This window comes from Seriola dumerili, unplaced genomic scaffold (genome assembly GCF_002260705.1).
Source record: "Seriola dumerili isolate Sdu_G_001 unplaced genomic scaffold, Sdu_1.0 BDQW01000147.1, whole genome shotgun sequence".
Taxonomy (NCBI): Eukaryota; Metazoa; Chordata; class Actinopteri; order Carangiformes; family Carangidae; genus Seriola; species Seriola dumerili.
Genome location: NW_019174402.1, coordinates 2,949,997 through 2,968,559, shown reverse-complemented (window position 1 = coordinate 2,968,559; position 18,563 = coordinate 2,949,997). Strand labels below are relative to the sequence as shown.

At 43.5% G+C, this 18,563-nt stretch overlaps 1 protein-coding gene across 4 annotated transcripts in view; it reads left to right on the top strand.

Moving 5' to 3' along the window:
- Positions 1-18,563, top strand: part of fgd4 (FYVE, RhoGEF and PH domain containing 4) — a 49,449-nt gene that overhangs the window by 24,695 nt on the left and 6,191 nt on the right. For 2 of the 4 annotated variants that reach the window (XM_022749936.1, XM_022749939.1), the window contains exons 2-5: positions 2,999-3,082; positions 12,099-12,254; positions 12,813-13,023; positions 15,611-16,034. In XM_022749936.1, the coding sequence (XP_022605657.1) occupies positions 2,999-3,082; positions 12,099-12,254; positions 12,813-13,023; positions 15,611-16,034 (875 nt within the window). Of the gene's footprint in view, positions 1-2,998; positions 3,083-5,665; positions 5,730-12,098; positions 12,255-12,812; positions 13,024-13,420; positions 13,608-15,610; positions 16,035-18,563 lie in introns of those variants that run through there. The other 2 variants (XM_022749937.1, XM_022749938.1) reach the window with 2 other exon arrangements.

Genomic DNA, 18,563 nt, shown 5'->3' with positions numbered 1-18,563 from the left:
TACTGTAATTGACAGTAAACTGCAAGCAACACAGACATCAGTGGAAAAAAATCGATTCAGCTCTTTCAATTCCTCAATTTCTCTCATGGTATCTTTTTTCTCAGGTTTTGTGGATCTCAAGATTTGAGTCATTATCACTGCTTCTGCACAGACTTTAATTTGACTGACTGGCATGAATGTGGCTCTGAGTTTTATTGCTCATGATTCAGATCTTATTGTGACCCTCACACCACTTCCCAAAACCAATAACCAATAAGCCACATTATTTCTTGTAGTCTCTGTGTTGGCTGTGGTCAGAGTCTTATTATTCTGAGACCTCCAGATTATACTGTATGAATATGAAAAACAGGAAGTTGACAGACAGGAAGAGGAAGTTTGGGGTCGGGCCAGTAGCTGGATCAGTAGACTCTCCACCATGATACGTCTTCATAGATGTATCATAGACGTTTTTCACCCCACACCCACTCACTTGACTTTTACATCCTCTATGTTGTCAGTTATGTGCGTGTGTGTTTTCTGTGCTGACATGGTAACACATCCCCCACTTCAGGAAACAATAGGTGTATGATGACTGATCACATTGCTGAAAGTCTGCTGGGGGGGTGGGGGGGGGGGGGGGGGGGGGGTCATCACAGTTTCCCTATAGACAAATGACTGATATGTAGATAATGCTTTTGATAAGCTGCTTACATTTATACTCTGAAAAGGCAACTTATATAACAGATTGGGGTTCAACTTATGTACCGTAAAGTAAGTTTATGTGTGTGTCAGTGCGCATATGTGCGTGAACAGCAGGCAAGCCTGTCATGAGAGGTCCAGATGGTGGGTGGAGAAAGCCCTCCTTTAATCCCTGAGCCAGGATATTAGACAGCCCCCAACCCCCCCCCTTCAAACCAACAGACCCAACCACAATCAGCAACCCACACACACACGTACACACACAGTCATTTGTACCTCCTCTCGACTGTTTGCACAGCCCCACGCTGAGTCTGTCCACTTTTCTTTTACGTGACATTATCCACACTCCATTATGTCGCTCTCAGTTCAGTGCTGCTGTGTTGTCATAACCCAACTGATACTGTGCTGAATACTCGGTAGTTTGGTGCGTTCCGAGAGGTAATGACACGTGAGTCTAGTAAAAGGTTAATTCAATGACAAAACCTGTCTAGACTTGTGTTGATACCCTGACATCCTGTTTTCTCCGTAGCTCTTTTTAGATTTTAGAGCAGTCTGTGTGGATTCTTTCCTTACGCTGTTACTCACATCAACACGACTGATTTGACCTTGAGAATAGCGAAAAATTCAGTTTTTTTTTTTTTTTTTACATAAATAAACACATATTTTGTGATAAAGATACGTCAGAGTAAAGATATTGTGCAGTTGAATGATAAACATGATGCTTAGCTGTGAGGTTTAGCATGCCCACCATCTAAGTGTGTTAGCATGCTAACAGTAAACACAAAGTACAGCTGAGGCTGATGGGAGCGCCATTAGTTTTGCAGGTATTTGGTCAAAAACCAAATTACTGGACAAATTAATTACTCGGTGCCAGATGAATGACATGAGTGACTTGCACCAAATTTCATGGGAATCCTTCGAATAGTTGCTGAGATATTTCACTCTGAACCGCAAATGTCAACCTCATAGCGGTGATGGAAGAAAATCTAAATTGTTAATCATCTAGGAACCACACAAGTCTGTTCAGAATATTGTGCTTGTGTCTTTATAATTCATCCACTGGACCATGAACATTTCTACAAAATTTCATGAAAGTCCTTCAAGTAAATTAGACATAGCAGTGTATTTTTTTAACCATAAATGTGATTGAAATTTAGATATGACTATAAACAAAATTAATTAATTCATTTTCTACCGCTTATCCTCTAGTAGGGTCGCGGGGGGGCTGGAGCCTATCCCAGCATCCTTTCGGGCGAGAGGCGGGGTACACCCTGGACAGGTCGCCAGTCCTATAAACAAAATACAAAATAAAAATGTTAGACTTTAATTTAATTTATTCCTGCAGTTTGCAGCTGTGATAATCCAGTATTAGTTGATAACATTGTGCTACATGAATGGATCTTATGTTTTGAAATAAAATACATCTGGACTCCTCCTTCAGAAACAATTAGATCCAACAATAATGAAATAAGCTTCTCACTGTTGTGATTGGTTGGCGTCGTCGTCGTCGTCACCTCATTGTCACACGCTGCTGGAGAGAAAAGTCGGGTCAACTTTAATTTGCTCAACTTTCATTTGCGCTGCTGTACAGCTGTTATACTGTGCAGTGTGTTGTTCATGTCCGCTTTGATGCTGTAAATTATATCAGACTGTGAGAGCACAGGTTTGCATGTATGTGTGCGCACCAGTCTTTTTAACTGTGTCTGAGTTGTGTGAGTTATACGTGTGTGTGTGTGTGTGTGTGTGTGTGTGTGTGTGTGTATGTGTGTGTGTGTGCGTGCGCCCATCAGTGTTGTTACGACCGTTGATATTTTCTCTTTAATCTTTTATGTGCATATTAAACGGCTGTGTTGAAAGAGTGTTAGCTCTCCCCACAGATGATGCCCTACAAATCACAGACAGACTAATTAGGGTTTCTGTCTCCGGGGGTCGGTATATTCCTTTTCATTCTCAAAACAAACACAACTTTCCCCCTGATCTTGATAAATGCAGCTACCACAGCTCTAGCAGCTTTGCATATCTCCGGCTTCATGCGTGTCCATCACATTGTGCGCTTATTGGAAAATGAGAAATACAGATTCTTGATCCTTCCTCCATCTCTCATTTTCATCCCCTCTCTCTCTCTCTCTCTCTCTCTGTACAGCCGAGTCGGTGCCCCTCTTAAATTAAACATTGGGTTTGCCTGGAACTGCTTGAAGTTCCTGCCTCACATGTGGGTCGAGTATTAAAATATCCTCCTGTTCTGCGGTGCGCTCGTACTCTACGACAAGTGTGTCGGCTGTGTTCATCCCACATTGAACCTTGTGTTCTGTTGTTGCAGAGAGGAAAGGCGAAGCTGACTGTTTCCAGTCCAAGAATGCGGATGAGGAGGCCTGCGTGGCTGTGAAAATCGAGCACTCCACAGGTAAGAAACTTCACCTTCACTCACCTTACAGCCATCTTTCCCCCCTCCTCCTTCTTCATCCCCCTGTTTTCTCACATGCATCTTTTTTTTTAAATTGTCTGTATCAGTGTCGAAAAAGGTCACCTGCCTCTCAATAAAGAGATGTGTAGCTTTTTTACAGATCACTTATATGTAGATGTGCGGAGGTTGTTCAAGGTCCTGTGGTTTCCTGTCTGTACTCGTGCCGGTGTTGACGCAGTCTGTTTTTTGTCTGTCTTGTCCATTTTCATCTTGCGATGTTTGGGAGGTAGCGCTAGCTGGTGTGAAGATGAGAAAAGCTTTGTTACTTTGTCAGTCACCACCTCTGATTCACAGCAGGAGGGCTGCGCATATTTGCATTTGAAATCAATATCACCAACGAGACCGTGAGTGTTTTTGTAAATTTGACCGAATCTAGTGCAAATCTTCTGCTTCTTCTAAGAGCAGTATGAACACGCCTCCCTGCAGCTCACCGCTGTGCAGGGGTGTGAAGAAGGCTGCTGGTCTCTGCTCTATTTTTATATCAAACTTGTGTGTGTGTGTGTGTGTGTGTGTGTGTGTGTGTGTGTGTGTGTGTGTGTGTGTGTGTGTGTGTGTGTGTGTGTGTGTGTAGTTCACAGCCAGCATCTTCGTGATGAATGGGTACTTCCCTCCAGTCCCCATTGTCTTCCTATTTTTCACTTTTTCTCTCCTCTTTTGTTTCTCCCCTCTTTCTCTTTGCTTGTCTATTTTCATCATGCCCTCACTTCTCCTTCCTTCCTGTCTGTTTGATCCTATTTTTCTTCACTGCTCTTGAAGTTTTTTCTCTCACCTTTTACCTTTTTCTCATTATCTGTATCCTTCAAAATAAACCGTGCCCAGTTCTCTCTCTCTTTTCCCATCTCTTCCACGTCCGATCCTCTTGTCCCCCCGTGGCTCCTGGTTTGGAGCAGACTGGGGTTCTAATCTCACTCTGGCCCTTGGATTAGGGAATGAGGCACGGTTAATCTGAAGAAAGTCTGGGTCGCTTGAACACAAGCGGCTAATCCTCCGTGCGTGGTGGTGATGGTTATCTGTCACCCTGTCTGTTATATACACACACACACACACACACACACACACACTCCGCAGTGTGTGTGCCAGCACGACGGACACAATGAAGGCTTCATGTAGCAGGGTAAAACCAGACACGCACTGTAACTACACTCCCTCTAATCTCATTGAGTGATGTAGGGCGCCAGAAACAGTTAGACTCTGGGTTTTGTGTGTGTTTGTGTCTATGTGTTGTGTATGTGTGAATATGTGAGTAAGGCATCTACATCTGTAGAGTATTTTCTCCCACTTTTACTGTGTCTACAGAGCATTTAAATCTCCTGCAGACGAAATATCCACAACATGAAATCATAAAACATGTTACAAGGAACTATAAAAAAAAAAAGTGAACTTTGAGTGTGGATGCATGTACTTAAGTAACCTATAGTATCATCTTTCTGCAGTAACATCATTTCTTATATTTAGTGGGAATAATAATTCAGGTTTCTTTAACTGAGGTGTAAAAAACCAGGTTAACAGGGCTCCATTTCTGCTGGAGTGACCTGATTTCTTGGCCGTGTGTGTTTTTGTTAGACAGAGGAAGAATTGTTGTGACATTACTCTTAGAAATAGATTCTTAAGGCATTTCTGCAGCTAAATAGATTTATGTTGAATTTAAGTTTAACCACGTGGATGTTTCTTTCAACACTCGGCACAATAAAAACATTGAGAGAAGAAACCTGAAAATCAGATTACTGTCCAGCTGCTTGTAAATGCAGGTTGATGCCTGTAAACACATTTCCCGGGTGAACGAAAGCATTTAACTGTATGCGTCTGTGCAGCTCCTCACTGAGGACAGACGTCAAATGTCACTGGCAGCATTCTTTGATGGCACCGATCAATCCTCAACAACACGGCTGCAGGCATCTTACATAAGTTAGTAAAGTGACAGCGACACGTTTCCACCAGCTGACACAGGAGCAAGAGAGTGCACTTCTGGTCACAGTTGCACAATCATTTAGGGTTTTTTTTGTTTGTTTGTTTGTTTCTTCACTGTGGGAAGATTCATCCTTAGCGCTTAAAACAGAGATGTTTGTCTCAATTATATGGAATGACATGAATGATGATGAATGAATGATTTTGAATTTTGCTTTGCAGTCCTGTAAGTAAAGGAAATTGAAAGGGAATGGAATTTATATTGGTGAAACTGGTTTACTGGAAGAGCAAAATAATGACCGTTATTCCTCCCAACCATGTTCTGCTGACAGTACACACATCAGAGAGCATGCAGGTGTTTGATTGTGTCTGCAGTGTTTGCATGTGTGTGTGAGAGTGTGTGACATATTCATAGATAGGAGTTGAAATAAGCATGACTTAAATTAAGGCTTCCTGTTGTGGGGTTTTTTTTTTTTTTCTTTTCTTTTTTGTAACCATGATATGGTTCAAAGTTGGTATAAAACATAGATGTAGATCAGCAATTACTCAAAAGAGCAAACACCTCTGAGCTGCACTGTCACAGACAACAGAGAGCAACTCTCAGAGCAACTCTGCAGCAAAGGATAGATACAGAACATGGAAGAGCTCAAGTCGCAGTTCCCTGTGCTGACTTCTGCAAAAGGTAAATCTCGTTCATGTTCCTGGGATCTTTGTTTCATTTTCACGTATGTTAAAATAGATTTCAACTCATTGTACCAGATGCAAATTAGTTTTAACTTGTTTGTGTGAACTCACTTTGTTTGTCCAACGGTTTCACTCAGTTGTCTTATTTTTAGGACTTTAAATATTTGCACAAGTAAAGTGCCTAAGGAGGAGACGTTGGTTTAAAATAAAAGATTATAGGCTCTGGGCTTCATTTAGATTCTATCAGGCAGATGAGAGAACTGGTGTGTGGAGCTCCAGGCCGCTTTAGTGCGGTGCGTGTTAATCATTGATCAAACTAACTGATGCCAGAGGCAGACAGAACGAGAAGTGCGGTGGCTGTTACACACAGGCCGGGTCTGTCCTCTGTACGAGTGGTCCCGTTTCACACACCAACACTCTGCTTCATTTGTTTGCTTCTTTTGTTAAGGTCAACAAGTTAGAGGAAGCTGGAGAAGACTTTACCCATGTTGTGCCTGCGGGGTGTTGTGTACGTACGGCTGAATTTAATGTGGCAAATTCCATATTACCTGATTAATTTACTGGTGTTCATTTCTACATGTTATCATTCAAGAGAGAAATATTGTCTGTGCAGGAATGTGTAGCCGAACTCTCACTGGTGCGGCGCGTAGCTTGTGAATTCTACATCTGTAGATCCTGTCAGCTCAGAGGCGCAGAGTTCTGTGTGAACCTCTAGATATGTGTGTGTGTGTGTGTGTGTGTGTGTGTGTGTGTGTGTGTGTGTGTGGTGTCTCAGGCGGTGTGGCTCTGTAATTTTTAAAAGCCACTTAAATCAGGGGGTGTGTGAGCGAGAGTGAGGGAGGAGCATTGTGCAGCTCTGTGAGTCTCCATGCTGAGCTGAGTCACTCGGCGGTGGTGCTGCCTGGGAAGATCGCAGGGAGCCTAAACTCGGTGCTCTTCTGGGACACACACGCACACTCTCTCTCTTTTTCTGTCTCACACACACACACATACACACATACACACACACATACATAGCGAGGTCGCTCACTGAGGATACTCTCTACAGCTGCTTTCCTGTCTGTCTCGAGCACAGGGTGAGTTCATTCACTGGGATTCTCAACTTCACAAAATATTTTATTTTCTTCTTTGTCAATTTTAATGCTTCACCTTCGATCAGCGTGGTCTTCGCTCTCTGTGATGTGCTAGTTTTTAATCTTAAGACACCAAGCGGAATGATAAGAGTACACGGTCATACTTTGATAATGGCTTACACAAGCGTGCATGCTCTCATGTTGACCCGTTCCTTTATCTGTTGATTTATGTGTCAGCGTTGCAGTGTTTACACTCTCACACTGGCTGAGCCTTTCATATGATCAAGAGCTGATGTATGTAAACAGGCTCGGGCAGGTCGCTGCACTGAATAATTTCTACCCTTTTGTACTTTAGACCTGCTGTAACAGTTGCAAGCTTTCTGTCTGACTAAAGAGGGGAAGCATGAGGGTTTTTTGATAAGAAATTCATCGTTTCTCATGTTCCCCCGACGTTGCTGTGCAGCGGTGCAGAAGCCACCGAGATGATCATTTATATGCCAACCCAGTTATTAAGAAGAAGCAGAATTTGTAAAAAAAAGTCCTCTCAGACATTCCTTGTGATCCGAGTGTCGCGACCGTGAGGGGAGAGGCGAGAGGACAAAGCCTTAGTATTGAAGCTGTGTGAGACACTCCTCTGCTGGCAGGGTGGGGACACACTGCACCGCACAGACAGGTGTGCCTTTTGTATTTTTTTTTTTTTTTTTTTTTTTTTTTACCTCGCTCTCTCACACTGAAGTATCGACACACATACACACACACTCTGGCAGAGGAGGTTTGGGAGGGAGGGACGGGAAGAGTTTGACGAGAGACACGTAAGAGACAGGTTAGACAGTCTCGCTGTCGGCCGACAATGCTTCAGGGAGGTGGTGGTGTAATGAGCGTGAGGTAGAAAATGTCCTGAACGTGCACTAAATTAGTGTTTGGCTGAGAGGCTGAGTGGAGATTACCGGAAGGGTGCACCTGCCCACCTGCAAAGCCATGAGGACTGTTTGTTTCTGTGCTCATTGAGGCTGTTTTTAGCCAGGCTAACTGCATGGCTCCAGGGTGGTGGTGTCAGTCTGGCGGTCCGTCCACCACTTTGGACCGGACTGAGATGATTGCCATGAAATTTTGTACAGATACTCGTGCGTTCCCAGAAGATGATGTTGAGTTAAGAGACGAAAAATCATTCATTAGGAGCTGAAGTGATGGTGATGGTGACCATGACTATACAAAATTTCAGTAGTTATTTTGCTTAGGATCAAAGTGTTTAACCAACAGACCTTGCTTTGCCTGGAGCCAAACTATTTTAGGCACTAGTTGGAATGATTCACTATTTTCAGACACTGTTTGTTTTTTTGTTGCAGGGAAAGTTATTTGTGCCAAAATGCTACATTCCTTCAGGCTCCTTTGCCAGTTTGCAGGAAACTCACTCCTCTACTGCTGGGATATGGCAGAGCTGGAGGGCTGTGGATGGGGGAGGGGCTGGGAGTGTGATGTCTTTAATGCTGTAGTACCATACACACATGTGCACATAACTTGCTGAGCTCAGGTAAACTACAGATCGTAGATTCAGCCTTCTCAAGAAGATGGATGTTTTTGGAGAGATTTGGCACAAGTCTGTTTTACTGATAGACTCACACAGAAAGGGATGGTGTTAGATAAGTTATTTGTGAAAGCAGAAGAAGCTGGCTGCTTTTGCAAACCAGAATTTTTACAGCAGCCACTCTTATCTACAGCGTGAATGACACCTGACTTTTACAAGAGCATTTCTTCGCACTCACTGCTGTGCAGTTTTTGGATTCATTGAGATAGAGGCAGATGCCTTCAGGCTCAGTCCGCTCAGTAGCGGAATAAATTTAGCATCTTCAGAAGGTAACGGGCTAGTTGCCATGACAGCACGTCTCACCATCCTGCAACAAAGACGGAGGCAAAGGTCGAGTCTCAGTTTGACTTGTCAGCTCCTCATTTCCTGGATTGCTGCAGCCTCCAACAGTGTTTTGGTTTCTGTGCAGTAGCAGACCACCTGCGTACAGTAAACACACTTCATACCATCAGTGAGGATGCAACTAATGCTATGACATCGCATTCGACCTGGACTGTGCTTGTCTGTGCTAGTCCTTGACCATCAGAAGCTCCTGTTCTGTTTACATCAAGTCTCAGCTCCAGACATAAGTGCTCCTTCCCCGTCACACAGACGGAGGAGGAGAGTCAAAGTGTTTCAGCAGGGTGGTGGCTGGCTGCTTTTCATTTACTGTACACAGTGGTCTGTCACTTGTGCCAAGTCAGTTTTAATGACAAAGATGCCAGAAAAAAGTGTGTTACCAGGAGCTGTAGTTCCTGCCAGGCACTGAGAGAGGAAGTGAAGCTCATGCTGTTTTTACTGTAACAGAACTGGCTGCTTCATGGTGAACATAAAAGCTTTGAGATCCTAACTCAAAATCTTTTTCTGCACAGTTGACTTGCGAATTGGTATTTACAGATCCAAGCCAAATATATTTCTACTTATATCTCTGTTAGCATCTGTCTCTTCCTATCTAACACTTAAAACACCTGCATATCTCTCTCTGGTTCAAGTGAAAGTCTGCAGCACAGAGATGATTTACAGCTGAGGGACGGGTGTTTGACACAGTTAATAACAACCCCAGGAGACAGAGCCAGGCTGTGGAGAGTTGACCCCCTGCAATCTTCCAGGAAAAATGCCGTACAAGGAGTACAATCTATAAGCAGAGACTTCATTCTGAGCCATATATGTTTTCTTATAATCTCTTAATGTGGCCGTGTGTGGAAGCCAAGCGCGTAATCACGAGAAAATTCCTGAGGCCGCCCTCAGAATTGATTGGTAATTTTGGGGTCCGTGTTTAGAAAGTCTGCCCTCCCAAGCACAGAGAGGGACCGTTTCCAGTCAGTCAGTTGCTCGAGCTGTTGTCTTTAATTACGGTCATACTGTCAAAAATAGAAACTGCAACTAGATGATTCTGTGGTGATTTTTTTTCTCTTTCTGTTTCAGGATTGGTAAGATAAAGATGACCGTAGAGAAAATAAATATGGGTCCTCAAGCGGGCACCATTTTGACAGATAGTAATAAAATCATTGTAAACGAATGGCATCTGGAAGGGCACACCTACACCTACCACCGCCTACAGTATATAGCACATACAGTGCGTTTTTCACTCTAATACAAGTCTTTTATATACTCAAAGCTGCACTCAATATAATTATGTCAACAACAAATCAAATGATTATACATCATGTGAAAGGTGCCGCTTATAGCAACGAAGCCACAGAGAATTAGCACATCACACTGTAGTTAAAGGGCCCGTCACGTTTGGTTTTGGTTCACCCTCTCGTCTCTCATCATCCTCTCCAGCCATGGCAGATGTTACCCGCAATAAAACTCTGATAAAACACGTGCCTAGCACCCAACGGGAGACACAAAATTAGCAACTAGCTGGACTTTTTTTTCGCACCCCTACAGTCACTTGGCAATCTGCATTAAGCTTGTTAAGAGCCAGCAGAACAAAGCTAAAAGGGAAGTAAATATTGGTTGTATGCTTGTAAGAAAAATGTCAATTTTATGTGTACAGCTTGTTATGCTGCCCCCAAGTGGAAAACAAAATTCCAGCAAGATGGAAGATAATTTTCTGAAATACATTTAGCTTACTGGATGATGCACTCTCTTGAAAGTGCGGATGCTTTCAGCTATTTTTGGATAAGAAGAGACAGTCTGTCAAGAAATTAAGACCTCTTCTCAATGATTCATGGTGGAAAAGATGGAAAGTTTCTCTTTCCATATTAGCGTCAAAGAGTGTCGGACAGAGGACAAGGCTTCTCTTTCTGTGATATGTGACATCGCCGTCCCCTGTGAGTGGAAACAGAACAGACACGAGTGGAAGCCGCTCCAGTGTTTTTGTGAAAGTGTAAGCCTGTAGGCCTTACGCTCCACTCTGCAACTTCAGGAACAGATTACACTCCTCACTACACACAGTGTTTATCCGTACAAGTTAGTCAAGTGCAAAGCTACATTGATTTCTGCATCTGACCTATACATCAGTGCCACTTGTTAAATCACGCACACCCGGTTAAGTGACCACCCTAAATGGAAACTAATGGACTAATAGCTTGTAAACTAATGAGAGGCCTACTGGCTCCTGGCTATGTAGCTCCATATATGGGTATTTGCCTTACTGGGTTGTGTGTGTGAGTGTGTGTGTGTGTGTGTGTGTGTGAGTGTGTGTGTGTGTGTGTGTGTGTGTGTGTGTGTGCTGTGAGGTCAGAGAAAGGTAGATTTAGGCTACTGTAAACACTGCCATTTTGTGGTCTGCTGCTCCATTAGATCAGTCTGCCTGCGCTATCTAAACACTGATGCTGTACCATCTGTGGCCAGCTGGTTGGGTGAAAGCCTCCCTGGTGCTGATCATCAACTGGATCATTAGCTGGATAATCAACTCAACTGTCTGACACTCTCTAATATTTAAACTGCAGCTGTTTATCATAAGCATTTTTCCAGCAATTAATGCACTACGCGCTCTATATGAATATCCTGTGATATTGTGGGAGGAGTTATGGAAGGAACTATGTGTCCCTGCATGGGACACACTCGGGCTTGGAAATGTTTGACTTGTTGTGAATTTGAATAACGTGAAAAATAAAGTTGTAAAAGGTTTTTGAAAATTCATGTGTAGCCTTGAAAGTAAAATTAAAAATTAATCAAGAATATAAATAAATAAATACAAGGCAGCATGGCCATATGGCTGCACTATCACATCAATTTAAAAATTTCTAAATAACTAGATGTAACATTTTGGAAACAGTGGGTTTGAGGAGTGATTGTCTGATCGTGCTGTTTCTTTTCACTGGATGCTAAATAATTCTAATAAGGAAAAAACATCAAACATTTTCCAACAAGGTAGAGGGACACAAACGAATATCACTAATGAAAACTGGCAGAAGGCTGAGGAGCCAGAGAGCAGGACAATTTTTCAGATTTTTGAAGAAAGGATAGAGCCACGCCTCAGTGTCACCTGAATAACTACTACAGTATTAGTGGGATTTACTTATAATGCATCCTAATATGCGCTATTGTGATAATTTAGCCTTCTGTCATTTGCACAGCAGGTTGTAACAATGGACCTGCCCAAAGAGTTACTGTGATAGCTGAGTGGATGGATTGGTTGCTTGTCAGTCATTTTCTATACTGTTGTATCATCGCTCCCCTTTCATTGTTCCTTTCATTGACTGTGAAAAAAACAGATTGAACTGAATTGATCTTATTGTAACGGTCATGCTCTCTCTCTCGTCTCTGCATCCTCCAGCTCTAGGTAGCAGCCCGGCGTGCGAGCGCAGCAACCCGCCCAGCGTGCAGGCGTGTCTGAATCGGGCGAGCCGCGGGACGACTGACAGGAGCAGGGGAGGAGGCGTCAATGGAAGAGGCCCTGGCAGCAGGCCTTGGCTGCAGTCTAAACCACAAGGTAAGACGTAATGACGAGTCATCGCAAATTCAGCCAAAGACTACACACAACTGCAATAGCGTATCGGTGTGTGAGTCACACATGAAAGTAGTGACATGCACTGACATATTGTTCAGTCTCAGAGTGACCTTTCTCCCGCTTTAATATTGTCCCTCGATGCTTATTTACTCCTTAGCTCCCTAGAAACACTATATAATAAATAATTCACTTACTGTATGTCTGTGCTCATGCTCAGGAAACAGTGAAAATAGGAAAAGAGTTATGTAAGCCGGCCTGGGATGAGTGAACACTGAGCATGGTTCCTCTTTTATTTGAGCTGAGTAAATAATTCTACACAGAAAAGGAATGAACAAAGCAATGTGATTCCTAACACATGATTTGAGAGGAAAGTAAAACTGATTTCTCTCTGCAGAGCTGGCCAACTTGTTATTTTCAAGCTGAGTGTGTTGAATACAAAGTCAGTATTCTGCATTTGGTGTCCGTTGGGATAGCTTACACTGCCCCCCTCAGCTCTGAATTGAAATTGCAGTTAAATATTCCCTCTTGTCTTCTCACCAGTGCCTCCAAAGCCACTGCATCTTCAGAGCCCGGTGACGGAGCTCTCATCCCCATTGGGCCGCAGCCAGAAACCATCGCTTAGACCGGGCATGGAAGAGGAAGGTGGAGGAGGAGGAGGAGGAGGAGGAGGAAGAGGGGCTGTGAACCGGGAGAGGGCCAGGGACAAACACTCCAAAGTCTCAGACCTGATCAGCCGCTTTGAGGAGAACAGGTAGGGGGGCTCTCTGCTCTCAGGTGGTGTGTGTGATGTCCCCTCACAGAGAGGAGCTATAAGGAAAGAATACTCTGTCAAGAGACGTTGACTGGGACTGCGCTTTTTGTCAACTCTGTAATATTATTAAGTAAAAGTGGCTTTCGCTTGAGAAATTTTCGCTGACTCAAACCATTATCACACCCTCTGTGACTGGCAGTGCAGTTTTTGTCATGGTATATTGGTTCTGGTTGAACTATTCCATCTACGTCACTTAATAGCTTTTGTAATGAAGTGACCCCGTTCAAGCTGTTGTAATCGCAGCGACGGAAAACTTTGTCTTTCCTAATGTTTCCTACACGGGCTATTTCAAGGGGGGAAAAGCAGAAGTCTCTCGATTAAACTCTTCAGCCTTGACTCATTGATAGTAGCTCAGACGAGAGCTGTAGACGGAACGAGCGGAGATTAGCCCGTGCTTCACAAGCCAAGCGTTAGCGAGGGAGGGAGGGGATGAAAGGAGATTTGTACAGGCGAGGGCGAACACAGCTCCTCATTCAGTTGTGGGACAGGACTCAGTGTTGCGAGATGAAGCCCAGGAGAGCGAGGTAGGATCTCTACGACTTACTTAAATGTCCACGCTTTGATCTTGTCTCCTCATAGTTACATGGAGATTTAAGTATTCTGTTGGCTTGTACTTTTACACAAACTCTTTAAGGCTGAGTCGTCTAATTCCAATGTAGGATCAAGTGAGATATTTCTGCAGTGCTTACCGGTGTTTACTGATGTATCCCCCCCCATCTTTTTTTTGTGTGTTACATTTTGTTTTATTGCAAAGTCATGTAAGTTTTGATTGTAGCTGCAGCCTCAGATATGTGAGGGAGGCCCATTGATGGTGGTGAGAGGCACAACAATGGTGCCCTTGTCCCGACTGCTCATACAGTAGAGCCCAAAAATATTCAGTATGCAGCAGTGGCAGCCCACTAAAGTTTCACCCTCGTCTCTTCAGCCTGTTGCTTCTTATTCTAACTCATCTGTGGTTTGGATCTCTGAGAAGAGAATTACAAACTCCTAGGCTTCCCCCACACCTTTCATCACAGTTTGAGGTGTCAAATGAGGTAAATGAGAGCGATCTGGTGTAACATTTCCATTCAGACTCTGCAGGACTGTGGGGATTAGCCCTCTAGTGGCTCTGGAACAGAAAGAAGAGAAAGGCCCACAGCTTCCGAGAACAGAATTAGCCTACTAATATACTAATCTGGTTCACATGGCACTTGGCTGCCTTAAAGGTACCTAGACTGCCACATGGCAAGTGAAGCTGTGCTTAAATCTTGTCTAGTTCCGCCTGTTTTGAAACAGTCATGTACTGGAACACCATACGTGCAAAGAGGAACTGCCGGGTGCACCTACACACCACAAAGTGTGTGTAGTGTGTGTGTGTGTGCGCATGTGTTTTTTTTTTTTCTTTTGAAAAGTCTCCCCCCAGCTTATCATGGTATCATTCAGTCTTTCTCTGAGAGGGGGAGATGATCTTTTGTTCAGGGTTAAGCCCCTCAGGTGGCAGACAGCCCAGAAGTGATTAATCTGTGGAGTGTTTCACCAGCCTGTTGTTGTTCCTCTATTTATACCTACTTCCTGTTTCGACCGGACACTGACATTCAACGCAACAGTGAATGTTGCTGAAGCTAAACATCACCTGTTTTGTTTTTTTAAATTTTTTTTTGCGTCAGTAAAGGTTGGATTACAGACGAACCATCATTTGTCTCTTTGCTGGTAGAACTGGTGATGTTCTCAGTGCCGGAGGTTTTGCTTAGATCTGATCTGAGGCCAGTTTAAAAGCACGAAATCCGCTAAACTGAGCCGAGATACAGGAGCTACTTGCTGCAACACTGGAAGTCTTGAGGGTCGTTTACAGGGAAACAGCTGGGCTGACTGCTGGTAGAGGATGTAGAGCAGCTGAATGGTGACATTGTACGTGCATGTGTGTGTGTGTGTGTGTGTGTGTGTGTGTGTGTGTGTTTGTTTTTTTTGCATCTGTGTTAATTTGGTTTCCATTCCTGTGCTGTATTTCAAATCATCTTGTGCAGACTGCTTTTACCATTTCAATTTCAATCATGTTCAAGCAAAGGATGAAAGTGATGTTACAGCACAATATATAAAACAGGTTCTGTGTGTGTGTGTGTGTGTGTGTGTGTGTGTGTGTGTGTGTGTGTGTGTGTGTGTGCGCGCGCGCAATAGGAAGTAGGACAGCGTTGATCTCTTGGGAGTAGAGTTGTACCTCTCCTCCTCCTCCTCCTGTCCTCCTCATTACTGTACCTCCATTCCTCCTCTGCACACACCACACTTCCTCTGCATTACAGCAGCTCTCCGCAGCCTCATAAGATAGATGGAAGTTTGTGCATCTCCACAGCTTTATTTTTAACTCTCACACTCACATGCGAAAGCTCTCACCACTGCACCACACTCCCAGACCAACGTGTCGGTAGGGCAGCTATTAAACAGCCTCCTGTGATCTCTTTTTTTTCCCTTTTCCTCTCCTTTGGGGAGGGTTGGTAGTTACCTCTTTCTGTGCTGACCGACTTCCCCTTTGCCTTTTCCTCTGTTCCTGCAGCAGCACAGAGAACAAGAGAGACGGCTCACCGCTCAAAAATATCAGCAAGTCGAACAACTGCAGCCCAGCCCACCGCCCCCACCAGAGGCAGACGGAGACCGGCAGGAATCAGGAGAACCACACTTCCACACCGGCCGGGACACACCAGGATGACCAAAAACCGGCGGCTAACGGGTTGCTAGCGCAGATGGAGCAAGGAGACAAGGAGAAGGAAGATAAAGAGGAGTCTGAGAATGAAAGTGTGAGGATAGAGACTGCGGGGCTGGTAAATGGAGATATGGGGAACGGGAGTGCAGAGCAGGATGAGGATCGTTCGTCTCCACAGACGGACAGGACTGATACAGAAAGCCACACTGAGATTGAGCACGGTGGGACTACAACAGAAAGTGAGCACAGGAATGAAGAAGGGAGCAGTGACCATAAGGTACGAGCTGGTGGATTTTTTTCAAATCTATTTTGTTTGTGTAATATATTTGCAGCCTGGCAGAGGCGTCAGGTTGCTCTGGCTCTGCAGTTTCTGATAAACAAACCGTCAGCACTTTATTTATGCTCTGTGGTTTCAGCACAATTAAATCATGTGAACTACTTCCAGTTCTGGGTCACTCTAATATTGTAAGGATAGAGTTACAAGGGAAGAAGCCTGTATGTCATTCCTCACTGGTGTGTGTTTAAAAGGGGTTATTTTCTGCGAAGGCCGAACAGATGTCAAACGTTTGAGCAGCTGAGTTCATGTTTTAAACCCATAACCCCCCCACCACCACCACCACCACCTCCCCCCTCTCTCCCTCCCTCACGTGCCCTCCTACAGGGGGCTTACAGATTATAAATATCTCAGGTTCTGATCAATCTTTGTCTTCTCAGTGCTGAAAACAACCACACAGTTTCAGTGGTATGGGAGAGGAAGAGCCATGGAAAAATGACAGTCACATGGGTTCATGGTGAAATGTTCAGAAGTTTTTTTTTGTTTGTCTTTGAGCCATTGCATGTTTCTCAACAAGTCAAATCTAGCAGCCAATCAAGGCATATGATCAATTAGTCGGATTTAGGTTTGAGTGGCTTTGTTCCAGTTGGTGGATTTCTCATCAGATCACATTTGTTCTTTGTGTTGGTCGGTTCTAAACAACTTTGTTAATTTCCATTCAGCCAGAGGTTTTTATATATGTGCCTTTTGCAGTGGTGGAAGCACGCAAATCCTTTACTGAAGTAAAAGTACTGATAAAACCATGTGGAAATACTCCAATTTAGTCCTGTATTCAAAATCCTACTTAAGTAAAAGCACTAAAAATGTACTTGTAAATGCCTATAATTGGTATTTTTATCAGACGATGTGAAAGTATTATCACCTGAATCTGCAGCTCCCCTCGGCTTTACAGAGCCTCATAGTGAGTTTCAGATCACTATGGCTCAAGATAGCCTAGCCTTTAGCAGCTCAAGAGCCAGATATTTCCCTCAGGAATCGAAAGAGTTACAACAGAATGAATGTTAGACATAAATTGGGCGAGACTCCAAAAAAATGTTGTTCCATAACTGCTGGATGTGGAAATAAGCGACTGTTTGCAAACAAATTTTCAATATCAATATAAAAACTGATAATTACCGAAGTGTTGTGTTCACCACTCGCCCCCAAGTGACCAAAAAATCTGTTTTTGAAGCTTTAATAATATCAAATGGAAAATAATATTATTATACATTACATTATTAGATTGTCATGATGCATCTAGTAGAATTGTACTTTGGTAGCATTTCAAGGTCGAGCTTGTTTTAACTACTTTTTTATCCAGTTGAGCAGTGCAGTCCGGGTTCCCAACCTAAGGGTGGGTCCCCTCCAGAGGGTCACTAGATAAATGTCAGGGGTCGTGAGATGATGGGATTGGAAAAAAGTTAAAAAAAAATAAAAAAAAAAGTAAACACACATATTTGTATTTATATTTTTTATTTGGGATATTGGAAAATTAAAAAAAAGAAAAAAAAATTAAAATCAAAATTCTTTTCAAATGTAAAATCTAAATCTGAAAAGTAACTTGTGACAACCCTGACACTCAAGTAAAGTACAAGTACCTAACAGCAAATGTATTTGAGTTTTGTCCTTTCCACCACTGCCCTTTTGTTCTGTTCATGTGACTATACGACATAATTCTCCATTGACCAGTGTCCATCTGAAAGGCATGATGAAATGCATTTTTCTTATTCTGAAACGTGATACGCCGTGGTACGAAATATTCCGTTGCCATGTTTGTTGTGGCGGTAAACTGTCCTGACACGTAACACAAACATCACACTTCATCTTGTGTGGTGATTTTGAGGCTTCCCTGATTGTCTGTCCTACTAATTGACCTCCCACATAGAGCTCTGTTAGACATAGTTGTGTCTTTGTTTGATTTGGTGTCATTTCCCTTCTTCCACATTTTCATTTCCTGTTCTGAGAGCCCCCTGCTGCACCGCAGCCCAGGTCACCATCACCCCAGTGTTAATGACGCACACATGCACACACCAGTGATAAATGTCGCGCTATGCAACAACAGCGAACCAGAATTTAATGCAAGGCTGAGCTCACACAGCGGACAAGTCACTGAGGTGTTGAGCCTGAATCAATATGATAAATGCAGGATTTGCTATGAACACAACATGATGGTCCTCCACTATTCACTCTCTGGTGGCTGTTTTAAAAAGTGTGAATTCAGTCTTAAAATGAGACCCGAACCAATCAGGAACTTGCAGAGGGACGGGAAGCTACGCTCGACAAAGACAGCGATGTGGGAGTTGAACCAAAATCAGGAGCTCTCTATAGTGTGTCCCGCACTTCTGCATTATTTTCAGCTCTGGTTAACTTCATCCTTTGTGTTGAAAAAGCTTCTGTGGCCCCATTCTCTGTGGCCCAGCTGACAATAGCAATTCTTCATCATTAGAGAAGTATTAGACTGAAACGGTCATTATGCAGCCTACAGACTGTATG